General features: G+C 42.8%; 1 protein-coding gene across 14 annotated transcripts in view; it reads right to left on the bottom strand.

Annotated features, from left to right (window-relative positions):
* CNOT1 (CCR4-NOT transcription complex subunit 1) overlaps window positions 1-12,661 on the bottom strand; it is a 96,669-nt gene that overhangs the window by 63,044 nt on the left and 20,964 nt on the right. For all 14 annotated transcript variants that reach the window (XM_075940495.2, XM_075940506.2, XM_075940497.2 and 11 more), the window contains exons 4-12: window positions 12,526-12,624; window positions 10,849-10,917; window positions 10,691-10,745; window positions 10,088-10,291; window positions 7,944-8,112; window positions 5,831-5,957; window positions 5,354-5,464; window positions 4,635-4,805; window positions 2,036-2,163 (exon numbers count right to left, since the gene is read on the bottom strand). In XM_075940495.2, the coding sequence (XP_075796610.1) occupies window positions 2,036-2,163; window positions 4,635-4,805; window positions 5,354-5,464; window positions 5,831-5,957; window positions 7,944-8,112; window positions 10,088-10,291; window positions 10,691-10,745; window positions 10,849-10,917; window positions 12,526-12,624 (1,133 nt within the window). The remainder of the gene's footprint in view (window positions 1-2,035; window positions 2,164-4,634; window positions 4,806-5,353; window positions 5,465-5,830; window positions 5,958-7,943; window positions 8,113-10,087; window positions 10,292-10,690; window positions 10,746-10,848; window positions 10,918-12,525; window positions 12,625-12,661) is intronic.

Below are 12,661 nucleotides of genomic sequence, written 5' to 3'. Positions count from 1 at the left end.
CACCCCCCACTTTGCAAAGTCTGGAGGCGCTGTGGCTAGGCCAAAGGGCAGCACCGTAAACTGGCAATGGTGGCCTGCCAATACAAAACCTAGGAAATGGCGGTGGGCCAGAGTGATGGAAGAGAGAAAATAGGCACCCTTGAGGGCCATGTACCAGACCCCTGGATCCAGAGAGGAAATGAAGGCCAAAGAAACCATGCATTAACTTGAGCTCTTATGAACGCATTCATGCTTGAGATCTAGGATGGGGCACAGACCTCCTTGGCCTTTGGGATAAGGAAGTACCAGGATTAAAGCTCCCTGCCCCTGAACTCTTGAGAAATCTCCTTTACTGCCCCTAGAGTAGTTGCTGGATAAGGAGTTGCTTGGGAGAAAGGGCCAAGGAGGGTGGGTGTGTGGAAGGGAGTGTACAGAACTGGATAGAATATCCCACTCCCACCATGCTCAGGACCCAGTAGTCTGAGGTAATTTTGGCCCAGGCCTGGCAGAAGCAAGACAGACTGTTCACAAGAGGCAGCGAAGGATCCAGTGCTCAGTCCTCGACTGCACCCTCAAAAGTGAGGCTTAGGCCCCGGTGGCTGCTTAGATGACCTCTGTCTGAGTGGAGGATCATCAAGGAGGGCCCCTTCTATTATTGCATCTACCCCTTTGATGTCCATGGTCCTACTTAGGAGGGCCCAACTGGAAATGCAAAGGCAGTTGTGGCCTAAACTGTCACTGCCAAGGGGCTGGCACACGAATGCCCAAGGACTTCAGCATAACTCTGGAATCCTGGAGACTGTGGAGATATGAGTCAGTCTTGTCAGTGACCAGTCCTGCCCCATCAAATGGCAAGTCCTGAATTGCACACTGCACCTCCACTGGGAGACCAGACCCTTGCAGCCAAGAGACACGGTGCATAGTAATAACTGTGGCCATAGTACACACAGCTGAGTCAGCAGACTCCAAGGCTGCCTGCATGGCAGTTCTGGTGACCATAAGGACTTCCTGCAGAACCGCCGTGAGCTTCTGCCTGGCATCCGAGGGAAGGCGCTCCTAGAATTTGGACTGCACTTTCCAGGAATTGAGGGTATACCAGCTGGTTGAAGACCCGCAGCTGTAGACCCCCCAGTCAAATAAGCATTGCACCCAAATAGGTCCAGCATCTTAGCATCCTTCAGGTCCATGGTGACCTTTACGCTTAGGGTGGCTCACAACGTCCACCACCAATGGCCCTGGTTGAGGGTGGGTGTAAAGGTGCTCTTATTCCCTTCTCAGGCACAAAGTAGCACCTTTCAACCTTCTGCCATGAGTGCAATTGAGGGTGGGGTCTGCCACAACATCTTGGTGCTGCTCTGGATGGATTTAACAAGGGGCAAGGCCACTCCTGCCTAACAACGTTAAGGAGCAAGTATTTTGCTAATTGTGTAGTCGATACAATTTGAATTGACTGCAGGATTAATCGATATGGGGAGGGCTCTGAAAAGCCGCAGCACAGGTGACTCCCGGGGCCAGTACAAGCCTGGACAGAGCTGTCCCAGCTCATGCTGGCTCCAGCGCACCCCTGCATTCAAATATAGTAAGAGCCTGACAGAGCAGAGCAGCCTCCCCTACAAAGTACTAAAGGCTACAATGTTAGGAACTAACAAGAAAGAGGCTCCAGACCAGAAAGGAGGAACTGAGCAGGAGTCAGGTCAGCAGGGATGTATATATGCCGCCAGGGAGGCCCCTCACTACAGAGGGCACCATCGCCAACCCAATGGGTACCACTAGGGAAAAATCTTCCAACAGCCCTGCACAAGGTGTGCACGCTTACTGGAATGCATATGAGCAATCAATCGAAGAAGCATGTTTTTCAAGTGTCACTATGGGCATAATGGGAAGTGCTCCAATAAAAACAAAACACCAATTTTACCAATAAACTTAGTGACTCATCTGTTAGAAAATGTGTGCAGCTAAAACCTCAAGTAGTATGAAAACAAAGCCACATTTAACTGTCTAATGAGTTGCATTTATAGTCTCATAAGTGGAAAAAAGACTAAGTGACCAGGCTTACCATGTGGCAATTTCTCGATTGTCATCCTCTGGTGGAGCTTTCAGGATGTCTGTGGCAACAGTATGACAGGGATAGTCAGCAAAACAGAAGATCTCTGGGTTTATGAGGGAATGCTGGATGAAGGAGAGCTAGAACAAATGGTCAGAAAAATCATTTTAGACCTTCAGTAAAATTACATAGAACCACAGAACTGGAAAAAAACCAGGAGTTATGTCCAGTCCCCTGCACTCGTGGAAGAGCAACCACTATCTAGACCATCTGATGGGTTTGCTTAACCTGCTCTTCAAAATCTTCCTACTCAATTTATTCCAGTGTTTAATCACCTGTCAGCAAGCTTTTCCTAATGTTCAACCTAATCCCCGCCCCTTTTGTGTCTCAGAGGTTAAGGAAAATAATCTCTCCCCCTTTTCCTTGAAAAAACCTTTAGATACTTGAAAGCTGTTATGTCCCCTCTGTTGTCTTTTCCATACTAAAAACCACACAAATCTTTCAGTCTTCCCTCACAGGTCATGTTTTCTTGACCATTAATCATTTTTGCTGCTCTTCTCTGAACCTTCTCCAGTTTTGTCCATATCTTTCCTGAAAAACAGTGCCCAGAACTGGACAATACTCCAGTTGAGGCCTAATCAGTGCAAAGTAAAGCAGAAGAATCACTTCTCGTGTCTTGCTTACAACACTCCGGCTCATACATGCCAGGGTGATGTTTACTTTTTCTGCAATGTTGAAACACTGTTGACTCATATGTAGTTTGTAGTTCACTATGACCATAAGATCCCGTTCTGCAATATTCCTTCCTAAGCAGTCATTTCTCATTTTGCATGTACAACTGATTGCTCCTTCTTAAGTGAAGTGGTTTGCATTTATCTTTATTGAATTTTATCCTTTTTACATCAGACCACTTCTCCAGAATTTTCATCCCATCTTCCAAAGCACTTGCAACCCTTTGCAGCTTGGTTTCATCTGCAATCTTTACAAGCATACTCTGCCATTATCTGAATCCCGGATGACAATATTGAACAGAACGGATCCCAAACTTAACCCTGCGGAACACAATTGTTATACTCTTCCAGTGTGACCCTGAGCCATTGATACATACCCTGGGAACGATTATCCAACCAGTTATGCCCCCCCCCAGGTTGTATTTCCCTAGTTTGTTAATGAGAAGGTCATGCAAGACTATCAAATGCCTGTATATACCACATCTACCACTTAATATAATAATTAATGGAGATTGCCTATCTCCTAGAACTGGAAGGGACCTTGAAAGGTCATTGAGTCCAGTCCCCTGCCTTCTCAGCAGGACCAAGTACCGTCCCTGATGAATTTTTGCCCCAAATACCTAAACGGCCTCTGCAAGGATTGAACTCACAACCCTGGGTTTAGCAGGCCAATGCTCAAACCACTGAGCTATCCCTCCCCCTTTTCCACAAGGCTTGTTATCCTGTCAAAGAAAGCCATCGGGTTGCTTTGGCATTTGTTCTTGACAATTCCATGCTGTTACTTATCACCGTATCTTCTAGATGTGTGCAGGTTCCTTAATTTTTTATTCAATAATCTTTCCTGGTACAGAAGTGAAGCAGACTGTTCTAATTCCATAGATTATCCTTATTTCCCTTTTTATAGATGGGCACAATACTTGCCCTTTTCCAGTCTTCTGGAATCTCTTGTATTTCATGATTTTTCAAAGATAACAGCTAAGGGCTCAGACATCTCCTGTCAGCTCCGTTAGTATTCAAGTCACCAGGTCCTAATGAAATGCATCCTCAAAGACATCTCACTTGTTTAAGTAATTTTTAGTTTGTTCTTTCGTATTTTGGCTTCTGAAACTACCCCATTTTCACCAGCATTCACTATGTTATACTCCCAATCTCCAACAACCGCCTTGGTGAAAACCAAAATGAAGTCATTAAATTCCTCTGACATCTCGACATTTTCTGTTACTGTTTCCCCCCCCCCTTCATTGAGTAACAGCCCTACTATGTCCTTAGTCTTTCTCTTGCCTCTAATATATTTGTAGAAGGTTCTCATTACTCTGTCTCTAGCTAGTTTGAGTCTCTTCTGAAAACTTGTTCAATGGTGATAAAGACGACGCAAAATTAGAAAGACCAAGGCGCAAAACAAGCTCAAAGGTCCTGTGAGTTTTGCACCTAGACGTCTCAGGACACATCTACACAGCCATGTCAGGGAACGTACTTATAAACGAAATAGTTTGTACTTTATCCAGAATTTTAATCTTATTGTATAGCCACAGTTACAGCCTTGGCATTATGCAGCTATTGAACATAGTTCCATCTATGCTACAAGTTAGAATAGTGCTGGTAATTGTTTCCCCTAACAAAGATGTGTAGTGCCTTGATATCCCTTGAGCCTTCAAATAAAATAGTTATACAGTTGAGTAGACTACATTTCATTTGTGTGCTCTGGGTCTGTAGTCACTCCGAATTCCAAGTTCATTCTTAGTTCTGGGACTAGTCTAAGACACTGTTTCATTACTGAATCACGTTCCTTACTACACAAAGATGTTAAGCCAGTACAACTAACTTAAGCAAATAAGCTGCCCAACAGCATTAATTTGGCAATGGCAGCAAAACAAGCCTACCTGGCCCTCAGCATGTTTCCAAGGCCTGTAAATGAGATCAACTGGGAAGACTTCCATGCCTAGACCTCTCTGAATCCCATATACCACAATCTGCAGACCCTTGCTGTCACGAAGTTGAAACCCAGGGTGGTCCAGTTCATAAGTTACTTCCTTGAAGTTCAAACTAGGATTCTGCAACAAAGAAGACAGGTTTCCCAGCATCAACACAACATCCATAAACATTCCTTTCTGCAAGTGAATGAGGCCATCAATGCTAGTTAGTGTATTTCAGTGGTAAAGTTTCAGCTCATACAGTTAGTTTGGCAAAGATGCAAGTTAACTGAAAATAGGATCCTATCATGGAGTTTAAGACCAATTTAATTTGTGGTATCAACCAGAAAATTACAGAATATGAATTCTGGATAAAGGCTATGCTCTTCCACACAAGGTGCATATTCCGTGAGGAGGAATAAGGCATATTAGGATGCATATAAAATGGACCAAACCACATGGAATAATCTTTAAAAAGTCACTCAAGTTAGCCATTCTTGCACCTTTACCTTCCTGTGGTGTTAGAGCCTTTTGTTCAAGTGAAGCAATAAATAGAGCAGAGTAACAGCACTTCTGAAATGAAATGTTAGTACTCTAAGAAAAGTATACCAGAACTAACTCCTGGTTGCTCTGAATACTAATTACAAATAGTCTATACTGATATTACAAACTAGATGCCACAAACTTACCAGCTCTTTAAGAACATCAATCAAGACCTCCACGTTCCAGGTATGGGCTTGCGTTCCATCACTTTTGTCTTTCCCATCACTCCATATCCCACTGCCAGGAGCCGAAATAGACTGCAAATTAAATGCAACCGATCAAATACGAGACTAACTTATTTTTTAAGTGCCAGAAACCATGAGCTTCAGAACTGCCTGTATTCTGAGCAGTCAAGCCAGTAAGCAAGCAAGGAAGAGCTCTGCACTTTTAATAGCATCTTTTACCTAAGATGCCTCACTGTGATGTGACCTTTCTGCAGCATAAGAATGAAAAGTGAAGTGAAGCACAGAAGTTAAGTGACTTGCTTAAGGAAACATGGCAGAGCCAGGAATAGAATCCTGGAGCACCAATTCCCAGTGACCCTGGCTTAGTGACAAGTTAGTTCCTCTCACTAAAATGTAAATACACACAGTTTTCCACCACCCTTCAGTTAGTCTACTCACTTGTAATGGAATACCCTCCGTCAACCCCGAATGACTTCGAGCCATCATTCCCAAAACCCTGGCAACCTGGGCAGCTGTGACCTCCCGAACGCCAAACTGCATGATTATGTTGCGACATTCTTCAACACTAAAAATATAGCCAGAAAATAAACATTTAACTCCATTCCAGAGAAGGTTTCATAACGACAGTCAGCATAACAGGGATTAGAATGTGATACTCTGGTTTTCTGGGTAAAGGTAACAAAAATTGAGACAAGTTAGCTATTTCAAACTGGTTCTGCACACAATACAGGCACTAGGGCTACGTCTATACTGCAATGCTATTTCGGGATACCGGAGAATCCCAAAATAGCTATCCTGTGTCTTAAGTCCATTATTTCAGGCTCGCTATTACCAATGTCCCTATAAACCTCATGCCATGAGGAGTAAGGGACATTTCAGAATAGCAGGTGATTTTGAAATTAATGAAATAAGCTATTTCGAAATATCAAAATAAGATGAGCAATTTGCATAGCTCAAATTACATACCTTATTTTGACCTATGGTGCAACGTAGTACACTATATGGCACATAAAAAGACTACTTCCCTTCTAACTGAAATCGTTGCAAAGTTTTCTTGCTTTGATTTGCACTGTTTATGTTCAGCCAAGCTGACTACTGTAAACATTGGATTTCTATGGCAGTTTTTATATAAAGATATTTTGGGGAAATTTCCATACGATCAACTCAAAGCCATGTATCTCCACTAAGATGTGATCCCTCAGCACTTTTGGGCAGCTACCCAGGATTGATTCAAGTACCGCATACTTAATTAGAGCCACGCACATTTGGCAGCATGTGTTTAGAGGCCCCTTTCCCGCTGCTTTGCAGTGATGCTGCTCCTACTCTTTGCCTTAGAGCCCCCCAGCCAGCTGCTCCCAAGACCCTCCTGCTAGCTGTGTAGAGCCCAGAAGGGGGGGATGTCACTGTCAAGGGTGCCCCAGTCCTGTACAGAATCAAGCATCTGAGGTCTGAATGAGCCAAGTGTTGAGTTCCTTAAAAAGACCATGCATGGTCTGTCACCCACCCCATTGTACCCCATCTCCACAGAGCAGAAAGGGAGAACAGGACCCAAGAACAAGAGCTTTCAGTGCGTGCCTTAAAGAGACAGAGTGCACAGACACTTGGTCTTGAGCTAGAAATCTGACTGAAGCCCACTGCCAACATTCAGAACCCAAGACCCGACATACACCCTGCTATTTTTAAGCGCCATAAAGCCCAAATCTGCAGAACTAGACTAAGACTTTGATTGATGTGCAGGTGTATCCCCAGAGCAACAAACTGCCTAGCTTGCTCATAAGTGAAGTATGGCACAATAAACAGTAACTGAAGCTCAGAGCAACTATTGACAAGATAATCCTTCGTTTACTGCAGGGTTTCCCAACCTATGGGTCAGGACCCAAATATGGGATGCCATTACATTTCAAAAGGGTCACCAGGTGGCTCTTAAGGAGCCAGTCACACATTTTTTGAATTGCCCTGGGTCACCAAGTCTTCCTGAATTGTCAAAATGGGTCCCCATCTGGAAAAGGTTGGGAACCATTGGTTTACTGTAAGCCTAGCAGGCACTTGGGTTCTGGGGGCAGATAAGAACAGTCATGCTGCCAAGGTATTAGCAGGAACCAGAGGAAGTTCTAATGTGTAGCCAAACAGCCCCCCCCAACCCACACTCACAATACTGCATGGTAAGTTGATGCATGAAGCAAGGTATAACTGTGAAACTTTACCTGCTCACCATTTTATAACTCAGAGAGCCTCATGTGAACACTAACCCTATCTGTGTTTAAAAATTTGTGTTTGACAACTCTCAAGAAAGGGGAAAAAAGTTAGCTATTTTCTGTAAAAAGAAAATATGGCTGGGATTTATAAGTGAACAGGTTGCCTCTACTGCTAAGATGGGAATGTTCCATATGTTTACATTTACTATCGAAAGATACACAACACTGAAACTGAAAATATAAACCAAGAACAAGTGATCCCATCTTATTACTTGATGGATAAAGAAAAATGGTCTGCTCCCAGCTAAGATGCTTGGTGTACATAAGTGCGCTCTTACAACAATTTTCCTACAAACCTTGTACAAAAGCCGTAGCCAACTTCTTGCATGAAGTCTGCCAGAGAGCTCTCCATCATTGTTTTGGCTATCCCTCCAGAATCAGGCAGGATCCTGTCCATTAGGATGTCCCGTTTTTCAGGGTATAGAAGTGGTGCAAGCACCACGGGGCAACGCTCCTGGGGAAAATCTAAAAATGAGAGCGAAGAGCATATATCAAGATGCATTATAATCGCCTAACAGGAAATTCTACAATATTGCTTCCAGCCACAGGAGGATTCTGAGTTTACACGTGTATGTTCAACTGAAGACTGGAATGGTCTTAAAATATTCGTTGACCCAGGAAAATGAAGGCTCCAACCCTCCCTCAGAAAAGCTTCAAATTCCTGCAGAATTGAAGCTTTTCAGTTTCTAGCCACTATGGTTCCAAAGAAAATCTACTAAATGTAAGCCACTGTAGTATTTTCTCAAGCCTACTAACATACCACCAGGTCCTCTATTGCTGTTTAGAGCTTCCCTAAGCAGCAGAAGCAACATGAAATTGACAAGACTTCTACAATTTCACTGCAGCTGCTTAGGAAAGCTACTAACTGCAGCAGAAACAGGTGCTATAATTATTCATGGGGACAACCACCCGAAAAGCACATGCTGAAGAATATAGTAGTAGAGAGCAGCTGTCCCCTTCCACCAGAAAATATTGGGAATAAAGGGACCAGTTTAGGTCTGCTCTATTTCAGCAATGTAGCACTTTAAAGACTAACAAGATGGTTTATTAGATGATGAGCTTTCGTGGGCCAGACCCACTTCCTCAGATCAGATATTTGATCTGAGGAAGTGGGTCTGGCCCACGAAAGCTCATCATCTAATAAACCATCTTGTTAGTCTTTAAAGTGCTACATTGTCCTGCATTTTGCTTCAGCTACCCCAGACTAACACGGCTACATTTCTATCACTATTTCAGCAGAGACTGTCAATGGACAAACACACCATGGGACACAAAAAGGATTAATTTTATGTTTGGGGCTATTATGCCAGCAAACCACACACAACAATACAGATCAGCCCAAAGGAAAGCAGTGATCATGTTAATGCTTGTGTACATCTGGAAGTTTGTTTAGCAAGTTACCGGCTTAAAGGAACTCATGGTGGTTAGCACACCAAATTTTGTGGAGCTGACAATGCTGAAGATCATAAACTATAATAATGCAAAAGTTAAATAAACCAGCTGTCTCGTTCTTACCTTTATCGGTTTAAAGAGGATTTTACATCCCTAGTATAAGGAGTTAACTGGTTAAATGTTATGTTTAACTAGTTAACCGCTTAACGCCCAGCAGGCTGCTAAGGCAATGCTGGGGGCCCATATCTGGCAGGGAGACTGCTCCAGCCCAGCCGGGCTGCCAGTTAATTACTGACATCTCTAGTTTATACACATTGTGCATTTATTTCTTTTTAGAACTAAGGAGCACTGAAGCCTCTTGGGAAGAAGAGTAGGTTAAAGGAGTATAAGAATAATTGCCCACGACCTGTCTCACACTGAAAGCTAGGGAAATTTAATTTCATATATGACATTAGATTACCATAGCAGAGGTAGTCTCCACAATATGTATGGCATGAATAAAAAGTTTGCATACCCTGCAATGCACCTGAAAGGTCCCCTTATGTATTCTAGGACTTGCAGCAGCAGACATGGATTTAACCCAAGTACTGAGCAGCCTTAACTATTTACTGGCCACCCTGTTTCCCCTCATTTAGCATTCTAATAAACTCCCCATTTTAGAAAGATCATGTATTATATGGAGGAGTAATGCTACAAAGAAAAGTGTGCAACAAATGAACTTGTGCAACAGGACTGAAGTTCAACTATCTAAAGCCTGTTCATTTGGGTATCTCTAAAGGCAGCTACATACCAGCCAAATTCTGGAGATGTTTTTAGTACACTGTAACACTTACCACATACCAACGGGAAGAAGATTCCAACTATTTAAAACCAGCATGATTGCTGCGTACTACTTTCAGAGGACTTGTTCAAGAAAAATAACTTGATCTAAACCTTATGCACTAAGCATCCTAATACACCACCCCACTGCTGCCACTGGAATGACAGTCTGCTGGTGTATTATGTCCTGCATCCAAACAGGCTTCTTGAACGATGATGTTCTACTCACCTCTACGTAATGTTTTGAGGAAAGCGTCAATCTGTTCCTGTCCAACCCCAAAGGCTCCCTTCTGCCCAAAAAGGAGATGGGAGAGGAGGAGGTGCAGGACTTCTATTGCAATATCTTGGAAGCCACCTTCTTGATTTCCACTGACGTCTGCGTCAATGTAAGAGCGCAGAAGATCTGGAAGTTTCTGTTTGATAAACTGGGCAGCTTTCAGAAGAGAAGAGAGGCTACAATTAAACCCTGAATTTTACTTTAAAGATGTAGCATATGCAAACAGTTAATTTGGTTCTGAAGGTTATCTATTGCTCTGGGCACCTTTAACACCCCTCCACATCAACTGGGCAGTTGTCTACCCTTGATAAACAATATCCTTTTCATGTTGCATACCCCTCAGCCCCACCTCCATAAGCAAGACAGATTTTGCAGTATGTCTGGAACAGACAAGCTATAGTGATTAGGAACTGGGGAAAGGAAGGAACAACTCCAGTGCCCAATAATTTCAACTGCAGAAGCAAACTTAGGTATCCCAGACACTAATCCACTGTCGTGACTGTCCTTAAAATCTGGCAAGTCTTTGCTGTAGCATTTTGGAAACTTCTCACTTACCAAAACCTCGTAGATCAGAGCTGAAGGAATTCAGTAAAGCAAGACCAAAAATCACCTGTGAACAAGTGAGAGGAAAGTAAGACACTACCATGAATTTCAGCTAAGCTTTTTATTATACAAGCTTAACCAGCTAGTTTGGGAAACTAATCTTTACCCACCTCTTGAACTTTGCTTAATTTTATAACTTTACTCAGCTGGGCAAATAAATGGGGTGAAGGCTTTAGACTCTGAAACAGAATAAAGTATGAATTATTTATTCACATAGTCTAATTTGTAACTCAACACAACCAGGTGGTTTTATTTGTAGGAAGGGAAGTCATTTTGCAGGAGACTAGTTCACAAAGTCTGAATAGGGCACTCAAAAAAAAAAAAAAAAAGCGCAAATACACCCAAACAAAATCTACATTTTCGGAGCTTATCTCAAGGGGATCCATGTTTGACAGAAAGTTTAAATTCATGCATATTCCACAAGAGTTACACTAGTTTAGGAAGGCACTGTGTTCTCAGGACCGCCAACATAAAAATGTAGTAGCACTAGGATCTATTTTGAATTTTGGCAGTTTAACAAAAGGTTCAAAATCACGAAAGGTTAGCGCTATTAAAACTAGAGGCGAAAGTGCAACCATATACACAGATAAGCATGAGCCTGGGCAGGGACCCAGCTGCCAGGGAGCTGCCTCTCCTCCGCTCACCACCACGGCTGCCTCTGTATCAGAGGCAGCAGCACTGGGGGAGGTGTAAGGGGGGTGAGGAAGAGGGAGGTGCAGGTGGGAGCCAGCGCACACCAAGAGCCAGTTCTCTCTCCCCCCCCTCCCCCAGCCTCTATATCCGAGGCAGCAGCATGGGTGAGGAGGCACATCAGCGCCCCCTGTGTAAAAAGTCACATGTTTAAACACATTTTAACATCCCTAATTAAAACAGCTCAGTTTGGTTCAGAGACATGCCCTTTCTAAAGTGGCTTGGACACTACTACAGTGCTTCTGTGAAAATGGTTAAGTTTGATGAATAGTGTGAGAATAAAGTTAATAAAGATACAGCAGACAGTACCATAGCTGTCCATATGGAAATTTGCAAGCATCAACTAATATCACATAAGAACACGTTTGGTATTACTGTTTATACACAAAATATTTACTAAGTTTAAGTCTTTTTCATGAAACAAACAAACTAGAGCTCATAGCACTCATGAGCCTTGCTTGGTTTTAAATACTCCCATCAAGTGTTTGTAATCCAAGCATTCAGGTTCTCATGCTTTCAATAATTCAGCAAATGGCTAATACGTATTTATTGGGGAAGCTTGAGTCAAGTACAGGGAGCAACAATAAGTAGGGAGACTAAGACTATTCCGTTTTTTTAAAATTCATGGTACTAGAAAAGAAGAGAGTTTGTTTTAAGAGATAAATACCAGTAAAATACAAATAGAGGGTACAAATATAAAAAAGGTGAGGCCGGTGAGGATTTCAGGCAACAAGGGAAACATGTCAAGTCCTATTCTAAATAAGAATCCTGTTCATGCTGAAAATAGTCCCCAGGACTCCTACACTAGCAGCCCTTTAATCCAAAGGATAGCAGTTCCTGAGGGTTAAACATAGCTATTTCCTTTCTATGGGTTAATCCATTTCCCCTCCAACTCTAGAAAAACCTGTGTCATACTCCTCGTGCTGGACTTTTAGTTTGCTAGTGAAGTTACAGACTGAATGAATTCTACTGTCTTGTTTGACAAGTTCTCATTTAGAAAAAACAATAAAATTCATTTCAAATATTCTACATAATTCCATAATAAAATGCTTTTTTCCCCCCCATGACTGACCCTTTTAGGGACAGGATATACAAACCTTCTGATAGTGCAATGGATTGTCAATGGCGTAGGACAGCGTCGAGATAAAATTTGGCTTTGTAATCAGCGACGCACACTCTTGGATCAGAAATTGAGTCTGAAAAAGAACAAGGTAACTGAAAAGCTGCTACCAC

This window comes from Pelodiscus sinensis, chromosome 12 (genome assembly GCF_052426305.1).
Source record: "Pelodiscus sinensis isolate ZL-2025 chromosome 12, ASM5242630v1, whole genome shotgun sequence".
Taxonomy (NCBI): Eukaryota; Metazoa; Chordata; order Testudines; family Trionychidae; genus Pelodiscus; species Pelodiscus sinensis.
Note: the sequence above shows the minus strand (reverse complement) of the source record. Positions and strands in the feature narration are given on the sequence as shown.